Source organism: Tyto alba, unplaced genomic scaffold, assembly GCF_018691265.1.
Source record: "Tyto alba isolate M040663 unplaced genomic scaffold, T.alba_DEE_v4.0 Super-Scaffold_17, whole genome shotgun sequence".
NCBI lineage: Eukaryota > Metazoa > Chordata > Aves > Strigiformes > Tytonidae > Tyto > Tyto alba.
The window spans coordinates 21737967-21752344 of NW_024881279.1; the positions used below are offsets into that span (position 1 = coordinate 21737967).

At 51.5% G+C, this 14378-nt stretch overlaps 1 protein-coding gene across 1 annotated transcript; it reads right to left on the reverse strand.

Moving 5' to 3' along the window:
• Positions 1-5924: 5924 nt before the first annotated feature.
• Positions 5925-9853, reverse strand: LOC122153224 (protocadherin gamma-A12-like). The gene has a single exon (XM_042790028.1). The coding sequence runs from the start codon at positions 9485-9487 to the stop codon at positions 6755-6757; it is 2733 nt and encodes a 910-aa protein (XP_042645962.1). The 5' UTR covers positions 9488-9853; the 3' UTR covers positions 5925-6754.
• Between the last annotated feature and the right edge of the window lie 4525 nt (positions 9854-14378).

Consider the following 14378-nt stretch of genomic DNA (forward strand, 5'->3'; position numbering starts at 1 on the left):
CAATGTTTGTTCTTCAATGATTCTTGCATTGGATTACTAAGGTAGTGTTTACATGCCTTTCAAAGAATTGACATTAAGTGAAAACTGTGTTGTAAGACACTAGTGATAAATAAAGCAATGAATGCTAGACTCTTAAGAAAACCTTCAACTAATAAGCCATTCACGTCGAAGATCTGTTTATGCCTAATAGTCCAATCCTATGAGTAACACTGCTGAGCAAAAAATGAACTTTATATCGAAATTAGCCACAAGAGGACATACTGTCGCTACACATTCAAACTACACCAGTACCCCTAACTGCGCCTCTATGTAAAAGAGACGATGACAAACAGTAAAGCAGGTTATAAATGCCCATATGCCAATAAGGATCCTTCAGACATTACCCTTAATTTGGAAGAAGAGGCCACAAGGCTGATGCATGAACAAGCTTCTCCTGGTCAGTCTCACAAAATCACTCCAGCTGCAGCAAGACTCTGGCTGTGCTCACCAGCTGGTGAGGACCCGAGAAGGAGGAAACAACCTTTCTAACCAGTAATGCTAGTAAGAATGCCTGCCAGTCGGTTCCTCACACACCCTTTGAATCCATTTTAAACACTTGGCATTGAATGATCAAGCACTGCTACGGGAGGGATGACGTTACGAAACAAGCTGTAAGGTGACAAAGAAAGCACAAATGAATTATCCTTCACAGCAAGAGCATCTTGACATTTTGTGCTGTGCTGTTTCATCCGTAATGCATCCCAGCAGGTATTGTGACAATACTTTCTACCTTCTAGCACTTCACCTGTAGTTTGGAGGCTTATGGAGTCTAGAAACATGATATTCTGTCTGGGAACATCCAATTCTTCAACTTCACCCCACCTCTGGAAGAGCACAGCGGTGGCTCACCACCAAGGTGACCAACCAGTGCTAATGTATGCACATGTATTTCATAATCTATTACTTATCAACAAGTAATTTCGCTCCTCTTCCATCCTCTTCCTCCACCCACAGCATGGAGCTCGCTTCTAACCCAACCAAGGAAATTCCTGCAAGCAACAAGGAATTTGTAGGAATGCCTGAGGATGGTCTTCTGGTTGAGGAAGACATTAATCCAATGTCAAAAACACACACTGTGTTTCTGGAGCACCAAACTGACCCTGCTGTCAGTACTGGCTGAGGAACATGCTCTGTGAGGAACTTTCACATGTGAGACAAACACAAGACCGGCCCCAAAGCAGGCACAGGCAGCTCTACGTTCGTTTCAAACAATGACTTCCAGCCATCCAAAACAATGACTCTTCAATGAAGAAGAAACGGAAGGGAAGAGTGATAGTTCAGTGAATCAAAAACCGACTGGAGAAAAACACCCCGACTTACATGCTCTTCATGATAAAAATATTTTTGAATTTGTAGTCATCCCATCCTATAAGTAAAACTGCTCAGTGTGTGGTAAGGAGCACAGAAAGGAACACAAGCTGTCTAACGACTACAGCTATAAAGTATACATAGTACTCCCTTCCACACACACTGGTTTCGATGATAATAACTAATAAACAATATAAGAGGAAGTGGTACAACACGGGTGAGCAGATAATGATACGACACAAGCAATAAGACTGATTATTAAGCATTACAAGTATAAGGTATTGTACCATCACAGAAAATTATATGCGGGGCCACGAATCTGTCACTTCTCTTCATCATCTCAGTGGGAGTCTGAGTGGGAAGCGACACCATTCACGTCCCGTTTCAAGACAATCTCATCCTACTCAAGGGCATGTGCTGTAGACAATACATATGACCCTGCTACTATCCTCCGGTGAGGTCATGTTTACCTCTGTTCCCCAAAGACTAGAAGAGAACACAAAGATACCCTCACATCTCCTGCCTTTCACAGCCGCTCTGGCATGAGCAAGAGGCACTAACACATCACGCTTTGCTAAACGAAGCTGTGCAGGTCGTTACAATTAAACCTACGTACATAGGAGACCAGGAAAAGAACAGCAAAATCATAAATCAGACAAGCAAGGCGAGCAAGCATTAGAAGAGAAAGTGGTGTCAGAGGAACTCACCGGGAAGGTGTCTCAGTCTTCACTGCAGGCGTGGAAATTCATCCCTGGGAGAACCTGCAAGTCCCTGAGCTCTCAAGATGCAAGTGCTGCCCTAAAGTCTTACTCTGGACTTTGCAGCAGGGGGTTCATTTTAAGACAAAGTCATCAGTTCTCTGCGATTTTTCTAATTTTTCCAATGTGTGGCCTGCTCATCTCACACAAAAATGAACTTGTAAGTGTGAACAACTTATCATAGGCCTGAATATATATGTTCTGAGAAATTGCAACAGATTCTTCTTTAGCTTCAGCTTCATTTTCTTCAGAGATAACTTTCTGTATTAGGCGGTTAAAGTAATTATTTGCTGCAAAAACAAGACTCGCAGTTTCAAAAGCTCAAAAAAAATACCAAAATGAGCCATCAGTCATGGCCTTCCAGGAAAAAAAGGCCTGAAAGAATGACTAATTTTGGCTGTGAAGAAACTCCACTTTGCAAGCAGGTAGAGAGAGATAAAGGAAGTTTCACACAGGAGTTATGAGCCATTATAACCAAACAGCATCATTTTACCTGCACAGTTACTGTGCAAACACTTTGTGATTGGAGGACTACCATTGCCTTTCAGGACAGGGAAACCAGGATCACAGCAAAAATGGCACAGGCCTTGGCACCAGGCCTGACAGCAAACCCTTGCCCAGCCCAAACCACCCTGAGCCACCCCTTTGCCTGGGCCAAAGCCAGCCCCTCGCCCCCCTCGCTCCGCATTCACACCCTTTAGTTGCACCACGGACAATATTCAGCTCTTGGCCACGTGTCAGCCACAGGCAACAGGGCAGTTCATTCAAGGACACCTTAGGGAAACAGAGGGCTAGCAAAGTCTTTGTCTTGCCAGCTGAACACTGTCAAGGTCGGGATGGAAACTGCTCCCCAGCCTAAGAATTAGAAGAGATCTTTCTTTTGATGCTTCAGGGGTTGCGGGGCACAATGATGCCCAGATATAGAGCTGGACAACAGGTAAGGCAAATAATGGGAAACTTAAATAAGTGAAGGAATCACAGCTTAATATTTCAGATTATGGCAACTCTATTAGCTACCCAAGAAAGGTATCCGGTTGGTAAGAAGTGCACCGGACACTCACACAGCAACTTACACCAAAGACCATAGCCAACGTTCCTCAGTATAAAGTCCTCAAACAGTTAAAACTGGATCATGTCTGGAAATAAACTGTGGGCCTTACCTAAAAACTAGCAAAAATGGAAATTTTAGGACAACTCTACGTCTTCTAGACATTACACATTATACAACAGCAAAAATTTTCACCTGCCCTATATCTAAAGAGAGAATTTTTCAGTCTGCCAAAACATCATGCAACAGGAAAGCAACTTGCACAGAGACACACCACTGAAGCAATACTTGCACAAACAGTTCTCCTCCTCTGAGAACAAGAATCACAACATGGACACATACAAAGAGATTTCTCTGCTCATCACAGCAGTTCAAATAAAAGCAAAAAGTTCTCAAGTGCATAAGCAGTAGAGAGCTCTCATTAAGACTCGGTCATCAAAGTATCAACACAAAAACATTGTATCATTCTTCTTCAGCACGTGGGCAACATGGAAGATACATGAATTTCAAACCTGAATGTAAAGTGTACATCTATGCTCATTAATTGCAATGCACAGAAAACATGTAACAGGAGAGAAAATTGATGAACCCAAAACTTGGCCAGTTGGAGACTAGTGGAGAAGTGTCATCTCCAAAACTAAAGAAACATTCAGACTCATTTGTTGTAGTCCTACAGTAAACCCTGGTGATTATCAAAACACAGACCTAGTCTGCACAGGCCTGTGATCCTTACACACAGCATCACCAAGTCTCTCCTCAAACCCCTCACAGCTCACGCGGGTTGTCACTAATCATCATCATAGACTCCACCCAAAAAAAAAGTCACACAGACAACTTTGCCCCACCATAGATAATATTTGACTTTCCCCCATGTCTACGTGACAGGGAGGAGCATTTCTTACAGCAATGTTTGAGGGAAACATACCTAGGAACATCTTTCACTGCACAGCTGTAAACATGAAACACAGATAGGGGACAGTCAGACAAGTGTAACAGATGTGACCATCCACACACCCTCAGACATAGTGGCCCACCTTTAGCTCCCCACTACGAGGAAAGCAAGAAGTTAACCCCTGCAGAAAGTAAAGGACCGCAACATACTCTGGGAGATGATGGCACTTAGAGGAGCTACATAATTAAGGTGCTTAGTAGGATGGGGATAAACTTTTGCTCTTCCCAAAGCTCTCGTGATGTCATTTGTCATAACTACATCATTAAGGTGTTCCTTATGAATCAACAACCTGCTGCGAGCATACAGAAGGAACCTCCAAAGCCTCCCAGTACAGCTGCACTAACATGGCTGAGGAGAATCTTCTTTCGCAGGGAGAAACTCACATACTACAGCTGGGCACTGATCACAGAGAGCAGCAAACCGTCTCTTCTGTGTCCTTCAACAACCCCTCTATGCACAGATCCCAACCCTCTTGTCCTCAAACCTTCACAACTTCCATACTCTTCTTTGACCCTTATAACTTGCCAGCGCACAGCATCAAAGGACCAGCTGCCCACACCATTTCTCCTCAGCAGGCACCACCATCAATCCATGCACTTCACTGCGATATCGTTACCGCTCTGTACTGAGGAGGAAGATGCATTTGTCTGCTCACCAGGAAAAGAACAACAAGATCATAAATCAGATGAGGAAGGCGAGCAAGCATTAGAAGAGAAAGTGGTGTCAGAAAAACTCACCAGGAAGGTGTCTCAGTCTTCACTGCAGGCATGGATATTCATCCCTGGGAGAACCTGCAAGTCCCTGAGGTCTCAAGCTGCCAGTGCTGCCCTAAAGTCTTACTCTGGACTTCGCAGCAGGGGGTTCATTTTAAGACAAATTCATCAGCCCTCTGCTATTTTTCTAAGCTGTGGCCTGTGCATTTTGCACAAACATGAACCTGGAAGTGGGAAGACTTTATAATGGGCTTCATTCTGAAAATAAGCCTTCTGAGAAATTACAACAGAACCTTTAGCTTCATCTGCAGAATGGCAAACCTACAGAAGAGAAGGAATCACAGCTTAACATTTCAGGTTATGTCAAGACTATTAGATGCACAAGGAAGGCATCTGGTTGGTAAGAAGTCCACAGGATGCTCACACAGCAGCTCACAGCAAAGACCACAGCCACTGTTCCACAGTGTGACGCCTTTGGACAGTTAAAAAGGGACCATGTATGGAACTAAACTGTGGGCCTTATCTGACAATGAGGGCAAAGGGAACTTTTACACCACCTTTTCATCTTTTAGATGTTTTACATTATACCACAGCAGAATTTTTCAGACTGCCAAAACATCATGTAACAGGAAAGCAACCTGTGCAGACAGACACCACTTAAGGAAAATTTGCACACACAGTTCTCCTCCTCTGAGAACAAGAATCACAACGTGGACACATACAGAGAGATTTATCTACACATCACACCAATTCAGAGACAGGTAACGTGTTCTCAAGGGCATAAGCAATAGACTGCTCTGACTAAGACACGGCCATCAAAGCATCAACTCCAATATCATATCATTCCTCTTCAGCACATGGGCAACGTGTCCATGTGCTGAAGACTCTCAAATCCTAATGTAAAGTGTAGGTCTATACTCATTAATTGCCATGCTCAGGAAACATCATGCAACAGCAGAGAAAAAGGAGCAACCCACAACTTGGCCAGTTGGAGACTATGAGAAACATTCAGACTCCTTTTTTGTACTACAGCAATAAACTCTGGTAATTATGAAAACACAGGCCTAGTCTCCAAGGGTACCTCCTTACACACAACATCCAAGACTCTCCTCAAACCCCTCACATCTCACAGAGTTGTCATTGATCATCATCATTAGCAGATAGACTCCACCTAAAGAAAATTCACACAGACAACTTCGTCCTACGGTGGATAATTTATGACTTCAGCCCATGTCGATGTTACAAGGAAGAGAATTTTTTCCACTTATATTTCAAGAAAACCTACCTAAAAGTCTTTCTCTGCACAACTCTAAACATGAAAGGAACATACGGGACAGTCAGAGAATTGTAACAGATGTGATCTTCCACACCCCGTCAGAGACAGTGGCCCACCTTTAACTCATCACAAGCTGCAAGCTAAGAGGTTAACCCCTACAAAAAAGGTAAAGTAACACAACATACTCAGTTTGATGATGGCATTTGCAGTAGGTTCATAATTAAGGTCTGTAATAGGACAGATAAACACACTTTCTATTCCCAAACCTCTCTTTATGTCACTTGTCAGACTTAAGGTGTTCGTAACAAATCAACAACCTGAAAGCACACGAAAAGAACCTCCCTGGGCACCCACCAGAGCTACAATAACATGGCTCAGGAGGAACTTCTTTGGCACGCCGTGCACTTCACTTCGGTATCTTTACAGCTCTGTACTGAGGAGGAAGATGCATTTGTCGGCTCACCAGTCTTCTGGGAAGAAACAGCAAGGGGCTAAAAGTAAAAGAGGAGCGCTCCCCAGGGAGAAACTGGGCGTTGACCACCTTCACTGGGGGAATTACGTCTCCCTCCCAGTCTCTCCCCGCCCGCCCTCAGACGGCTCTTGCCGTAGCAGGGATCGTCAAGCCAAGGCACGCCCAGCTCCCTTTTCGCTCAAACGGCCTTAGGAGACCGGGAACCAGCAAGACAGACCTCCCGTTTCCCGCAGTGCCCCTCCCACGCAGCCACCCGCAGACTCTCGCGGCCACTCCCCCCTTCTCCCGCTGGGGCGCTGAGCCGCAACCCCGCGGTCGCCTCCCGCGGGCAAGTGGCACCGGCACACGGCGCCGGCTGCTGCGGGAGCCGCTGCCTTGCTCGGACCTCCCCCTCCCGCGGCAGGAGCCACGACTCGGCACGGAAGGGGCAGAGCAGAGCAGCGCGGGGAGAGGTCGCGCAGCAAGTGGGGCTGGCAGGAGGAACTCACCGGGGCAGCGGCGGGGTCCTCCCCGAGCAGCGGCGCGGGCTCGTCGGGCGGCGGCCGGGCCGGGAGGGTGTCGCAGCAGCTGCCGCCCGACAAGCGGAGCTGGCTCTTGCGCGAGTCGGCCGTGAGCGACACCTCGTGCGAGTAGGAGTGCAGGAAGGCGCGGACGCCGTCGATGCCCACGAAGTGCGAGGCCGGCACGCCGCGCAAGGCGCCGCTGCCCGCCGCCAGCAGCTGCGAGCGGCGCCAGCGCCGCAGGCGCAGCGCCAGCAGCAGCAGCAGGAAGGCGAGGAAGAGGCAGGACACGGCCGCCACGGCCACCACCAGCCACCGCGTCAGGCTGCCGGCCGGCTCGCCCGGCGCCGCCGCCGCGCTGCCCAGCTCCGACAGCAGCTCGGCCACGCTCTCGGCCAGCACCACCGTCAGCGTGGCCGTGGCCGACAGCGCCGGCCGCCCGTGGTCCTTCACCACCACCACCAGGCTCTGCCGCGCCGCGTCGCGGGCCAGCGGGAAGCGCGCCGTGCGCACCTCGCCGCTGTGCAGCCCCACGCGGAACAGCCCCGGCTCCGTCGCCTTGGCCAGCTCGTACGACAGCCACGCGTTCTGACCCGCGTCCGCGTCCACCGCCACCACCTTGGCCACCAGCGCCCCGGGCTCCGCCGAGCGCGGCGCCAGCTCCACGCCCGCCCAGACCGCGACCGCGCCCGCGCCCACGCCAGGCACCGGCACCGGCGCCGGCGGCGGGTACAGCACCTGCGGCGCGTTGTCGTTCTCGTCCACGATCACGAGCCGCACCGACACGTTGCTGCTCAGCGCCGGCGCGCCGCCGTCCTCCGCCCGCACCCACAGCCCCACCTCGCGCACCTCCTCGTAGTCGAAGGAGCGCAGCGCGTACAGCGCGCCCGTCTCCGCCTGCACCGACACGTACGACGACAGCGGCGCGCCCCGCACCCGCCCCTCCGCCAGCCGGTACCGCACGCGCGCATTCTGCCCCCAGTCCGCGTCCGCCGCCCGCACCGTCAGCACCAGCGCGCCCGCCGCGTTGTTCTCGGGCAGCCGGGCGCTGTAGCGCGCCTCCGCGAACACCGGCGCGTTGTCGTTCACGTCCAGCACGCGCAGCGCCAGCACCGCGCTGCTCCACAGCGCCGGCGACCCGCCGTCCGCCGCCCGCACCGTCACGTTGTACTCCGACACCTCCTCCCGGTCCAGCTCCCTCGCCGTCACCACGCGGTAGTAGCTGCCCTGCGAGCTCTGCAGCCGGAACGGGACGCCCCCGCCCAGCGAGCACCGCACCTCGCCGTTCGGCCCCGAGTCCCGGTCCTGCACGTGCAGCAGGGCCACCACCGTCCCCGACGGGGCGTCCTCCGAGATCTCGCCCAGCGCCGACCGCACCGAAATCTCGGGCGCGTTGTCGTTCACGTCGGTCACCGTAATGGTGACTTTCGCCGTGTCAGAAAGTCCCCCACCGTCCCGTGCCTGCATCTCCATTTCATAGAAGTGGCCTTCCTCAAAGTCCAGGCTCCGCACCAGCGTGATCGCTCCCGTCTCCGCATCCAGCTGGAAAATCTCCGATGCCATGTCTTCCTCTTTCTTCAGGGAGTATTTCACGTGCCCGTTCGTCCCCTCGTCGGCGTCGGTGGCCGTGACGGTGAGGAGGGTGGAGCCCACGGGCACGTCCTCGGGCACACGCGCCGTGTACTCCGCCTGCCCGAACACGGGCGCGTTGTCGTTCGCGTCCAGCACCGCCACGCGGATCCGCGCCGTGCCCGTCCGTGCCGGCTCGCCGCCGTCGCTCGCCCTCAGCACCAGCTCGTGAAACGCCGCCTCCTCCCGGTCCAGCGCCTTCGCCAGCACCAGCTCGGGACGCTGCTCCCCGCCGGGGCCCGCCCGCACGGCCAGCGAGAAGTGCTCGTCGCCGCTCAGCTCGTATCTCTGCACCGAATTCCGGCCCGAGTCCGGGTCCTGAGCCCTGGACAGCGGAAAACGCGAACCCGGCGCTGTCGTCTCGCTTACTCTCTCGTCCATCTCAATTTCTTTGAAACTGGGCGCGTTGTCGTTAATGTCCGTGATCTCCACTTCGATTTCGTAAACCTGCATTTCCCCCTCCGCGATCACCTCGCAGCGCAACACGCATCTCTCCTGCAGCCGGCACAGCTGCTCTCTGTCTATCCTCTGCGCCGTCACCAAATGGCCCGTCTTCCCGTGCAGGGCGAAATACGGCGTCCTACCTGCCGAGACAAGGCTGACGCCGCGGGGGCCGAGCGCCGGCAGCTGCAGCCCCAGGTCCGCGGCCACGTCGCCCACGAACGAGCCCTTCGGCATCTCCTCGGGCAGCGAGTAGCGCAGCTGCCCCCACGCCGCCTCCCACGCCGCCACCAGCACGCACCACAGCAGGGCTCGCTCCCGCCGGCCCCGGCGCCTCCCCGCCGCGCACATCTCCGCCGCGGCCCCGGCTCCGGCTCCCACTCGCCGCTCCGGCCCCGGCTCGCCGCTCCCGGCCGCTGCCGCCGGCCCCTCCGCCTCGCTGCAGCACGGCTCCGCACCGCGGGGACGCTCGCAGACCGCCCGGCCGCCGAGCCAGCCAGCGAGCGAGCGAGCGAGCCGGGCCGCAGCGGGCGGGGCTGCCTGCAGCGCTCCGGCCTTCCTCTCGCTCCTCCTCGGGCAACAGCGGCGCCCGCAGCCTCCTCCCGGCACTGCAGGCACCGAGCGCTGCCGAGCGCTGCCCGCCCTGCCCTGCCCTGCCCTGCCCACGGACAGCTCGCGGGGACGGCCCCGGCGCCACGGACGCGGCGCTGCCCGCCCGCCGCTCAGCTCCGCCGCGGCCGCTTCGCCCCCCGAGCTCCTCCTTCCTCCTCCGACCGAGACCGGACACCGCCGAGGCACAGCCCTCCCGTGACCGTGGGCTCTCTGCCGCGCCGACAAACCGACTCGCAGCGCCCACGAAGGTCGTCTCCGATCCGACGCGTCCAGTGCGACGACTCGAAGCCCCTCGGGAAGCCCCCGCAGCACAACCTCCTCCGCCACTCGCACAGCTTCGGGGAGCAGTCCGGGCGCACGGCTTTGCCCTCTCCCTCTCTGCACATCCAAAGCGCGCCCTCCAGCCGCCTTCATTCCCCCCGCCCCGGCCGACAGAACCAGCAGCGATGAAGATCCGCCCTCCAACGGACACCCGGGATTTCCTGCGTGGGCTTTTCTCCTCGGCGCCCTTCTCTTCGTCAGCGATGTCTGCTACTTGTGGAGCACGGGAAGAATCGCTTCCAATGGACAGATAGCTCACGGAAAATACTTTTATTATTATTATTATTATTATTATTTTTTACTATGACGTCTGGAATATTCCGAGTTTCTGACACATTCTCCAGAGCGGATTTTTGAAGTAGATTTGCTGGAATGGCTTGTAGAACGGCAGGAAAAGAGGCTTTTCAGTATAAAACGTGATATTCAGACACACACACGCAAACACACAGGAGCAGAGTTAACAGGCTCATCACCACAGGCATCAAGAACTTCACTTTCTTTCCCCCTGAAATTACAGTGTAAAACATTGATGATTGGCAGGAAAGTATTCATCTCTTCCTTGTGGTGGACTTTGTTAAGTGCCGAATTGCTGCCGATTTGCATATTTCTTGGTCGGTTTAGATCTGTTCTCAGAGGATGGGCCTTCCCGATTCTGCTCCTTCCCTCAGGGAGGCAGGATCAGCACTTCCCATCCACACCAAGTTAACCCCTCGCACTACGGCTGCCACTGCTGGCTGCCATTTATTGGTGCCTCCAAAGACACCGCTAATAATGGATGAAAAAGCAAAGGTGAAGGACTGTCACGTGTGATTTTCCTTTTTGATTGTCCACAGAATTCTAGGGTTTGTATAATATATACACATTTATATTCATCCAAGGTGGGAACAGCCTCTGCAGGTCAACCATCAGGCAGATGCAATAACAACAGATCAAGTGGCTGAGGGACCGGATGCGGGAAAAGCCACGATCGGCTGCCGGGGACTTGTTCCTCACCTCCCTGAGCTGCAGGCAAACAGTCCTGGCAGAGCAGGAACAGAAGCACCTCAGCTGCTGTTACTGTAATCAAGATGGAACTCTAACTGCAAAGTGTTTCTGTGCATTGCCTCCTTTTGCTCATGGAAGTCTCTGATGCTAGTCCCACTGTTGATTTTTCTTGTAGGGAGAAGAACGATTACACGGACAAATAGATCCCATCAAAGACAATGTGTCTACCTCTATGGGCAGATAGCAGAGCAGCCTTTATGAATGTGTTTCTGATAAACAGAAGCTCTGTCCTTCTGTGTCTTCATATATGAGGGCTTGATAACGGCAAAGCGCAGAGTCAGGTCAGCTATTCCATAGAACCAAAGAATGATATTTGTTGGAAGACATCATAAAGATGTCATAGCCCACCACCACCCAGCCCCCGTACCATAGGCAGGGACATCCTTCCCCAGCTCAACGTGCTCAAAGCCCTGTCCCCTCTCTCCTTCAACACTTACCGTGATGGGGCATCCACAGCTTATCAGAAGTTGCTTTATTCCCACTGTCTCTCTCACTGCTGACGATATCACTGATCTGCGTTCAAGAGCACTGCTCCGAGTACAGATGCCTGAGGGACACGGCACTTGTTTCCACTTGGACACTGAGCCATGGACTAGAACTCTTTGGATGCGGCTATCCAGCCAGTTCCTCATCCAGCTCCCAGGCCACCCATCAAACCCATCTCTCTCCACTCAGGGGCCAGCATGTTTTGGGTGACCGTGTTGGGGACACCCTGCACACCTTCCGTCACTAACCCCTCATCTCTTCATACGGAACTGAAGGGACCAGGTGCAATCACATTTCTTAGGGCCACACTTGCTGAGCAGAAGCAACTCCAATTGGATGCACGGTACCACAGTCGTGTGTGTAAGGGAGTAACTATGACAAGCAGAGAAATCACCAACTCTGCACCCCAACACCAGATCTCCCATGAGTTTTATCTCCAAAACTACGCAACTTGCAGGTTTGCTCCTCACCTTCTCAGAATTGTCAACAACAGTATCGTGTGATGATGATGGATCACAATCATCACGAAGAAGGGAGTAACTTCTCTGCTCACCAGCATTCTCAGGAGAAACAGAGGGTTCTCAAACACATGAATGAGGAATGGCTGAATTAAAATAAGAGCGGTCATCCAAGAGTGAACAGACCATCCAAGTAGTGACTTAGGTGGAAGCTCCTCCTCTCTTTTATCAAACCAATTCCTCTCCACAGATGCGACCTTAAAGCCTTACTCTGCACTACATAGCCGGGCGCTCTTTTTATGACTTATTCATCACCTCTCACTTCATTTCTTCTTCTCCCTGGCTTTCAGTCTCCCTACTAATAAAGTGCTGCAAGTGAAAACACATTGTCATGGGCCTCTTTCTCAAGCTAAGACAAAAATAAGAGAATCTTGTGTAGATTTTGGTTTTTTTCCTCCCAAATCAAAATTAGTCTTAGGTGGTTTAAATAAGCATTTGGTCTAAAACAACACTCACATGGTTCCAGATGCAAAAGCACTGTCCAGAAATGGCGAAACACATCACAATGATGCAGGGACATAGTCATGGTTAAAGGAGGTTTTACACACACAGAAATTAGAAGATCTTCTACCCTGGCATCATTGTTCTATGTACACACCAATGCTCAAGTACTTGATTATCAGAGGATTACCATTACCATTATGGACAGCAAAGCTACGAGCATAACATAAATGGCACACGCCTCACCACCAGGCATCATCTCAAACCATTCTCCAGCCTAAACCACACTGCCCCACCTATATCGATGGTCAGAACCCAGCCCCTCACCTTCCTCTCTCTCCATTCATGTCCCTTAGTTGCACCACCGACAATATCCAACTCTTGGCCGTGCATCAGCCACCAGTCTTTCTCCTGGCAATACAACACCTTCAAGGTGGCATAGAAGCTGCTCCCTCAACCTGAGAACTTCAACAAATTGCTACTTTTATGGACTTCCAGGCAAAACCAGGCCCACTTTCAGAACATGAGAAGAAACAAGGAAGGAATGTGAAACCCACAGAAGTGAAGGACTCGTAGCTGAGCATTTCAGATTATGTCAAATGTAGTGGGTACACAAGAAAATTGTCTAGGTGGTAAAAAGTTCACGGGAGGATCACAGAGGACTTCACACCAGAGACCACAACCACATTTCTAAAACTCATTTCCTTGGACAAAGAGAGAAGGAAAATACACTGGACCACAATTATGGGGCTCACATTAAAAGTTTGAAAAAGTAAACTTTTATACCTACCTTTTAGGCATTTCAAACTACACCACAGCGAACTCTTCCACTTGCCCTGTCTCTGTGCAGACAGGATGCTTCAGTGTGCGCAAACATCACACAACAGGGAAGCTAACTTGGCAGACAAACGTTGTGGTATCATTTTTGGAGGACAATGGCCATGTCGGACAAAAGCAGGACTTTGGGTACATCGCAAAGGGGGCGCAAAAAGAGGAAGAAGAACTGAGGGTGCTGCACAGCTGGTGAATGATGAGAACAATTTGGCCTTTGTCGGCCAGAAGCCTTGGAAGTAGCAAGCGGGATTGTAGAAAACAAGATAAGGATGCTGAGATCTGCCTGAAGAAAACATGCCAGGCTACGGTTGATGGGAAACATCTGGTCTCTTCTTAAACAGTGGAAAGTGTTCTACCTTGAGCTAAAAGTGTATAGAACATTGTGTTTGTGCTTGTAAGATTTAATTAACCAATAGGCTTAGGATAGCAGTAACTAATTGTAGCCAATGAATTGTCTGGTGTATTATGGACAGGGGATAATAACTAACCAAATGTTCATCTTAGGCATGTGACCAGTGTGTGAAGAACGCATGGAACCAATCAAGCCTTCTGTTTATGTGTGACCAGTTGCTAGGAAGATTTATAAACGCACTTGTATCGGCAGTTAGGGGATTTTGATTTCTCACTCATAGAGTTGCCGGAGTCCGTGATTCTCCTCAAGACATCACTGAAAGAAATGTTTCCCACAAAACTTCTCCTTGGGAGAACAAGGATCCCAATACAGACACATGCATGGGGACTTCTCATCACAAACATTAGAAGAAAACCAAAATGGTCTAAAGAGCGTAAGTGATATGCAGCTCCGTTAAAGAGTCAGTCGTCGGTATCAGCTCAGAGACACCATCATTCACCGTCAGCACCTGGGCCATTGGGCACATATGTGACTCTGTAACTGGTAACGCAATGTTGACATCTATGCCCAAGAACTACCATTGACAGGGAAAGCTGGGTCAGGCATGACACTGCATGAAAGGAGAAGCCTCCCT

What these genes read in the sequence shown, in the direction of transcription:
- LOC122153224 (XM_042790028.1), bottom strand. Translation starts at nt 9,487, where the DNA reads ATGTGCGCGGCGGGGAGGCGCCGGGGCCGGCGGGAGCGAGCCCTGCTG.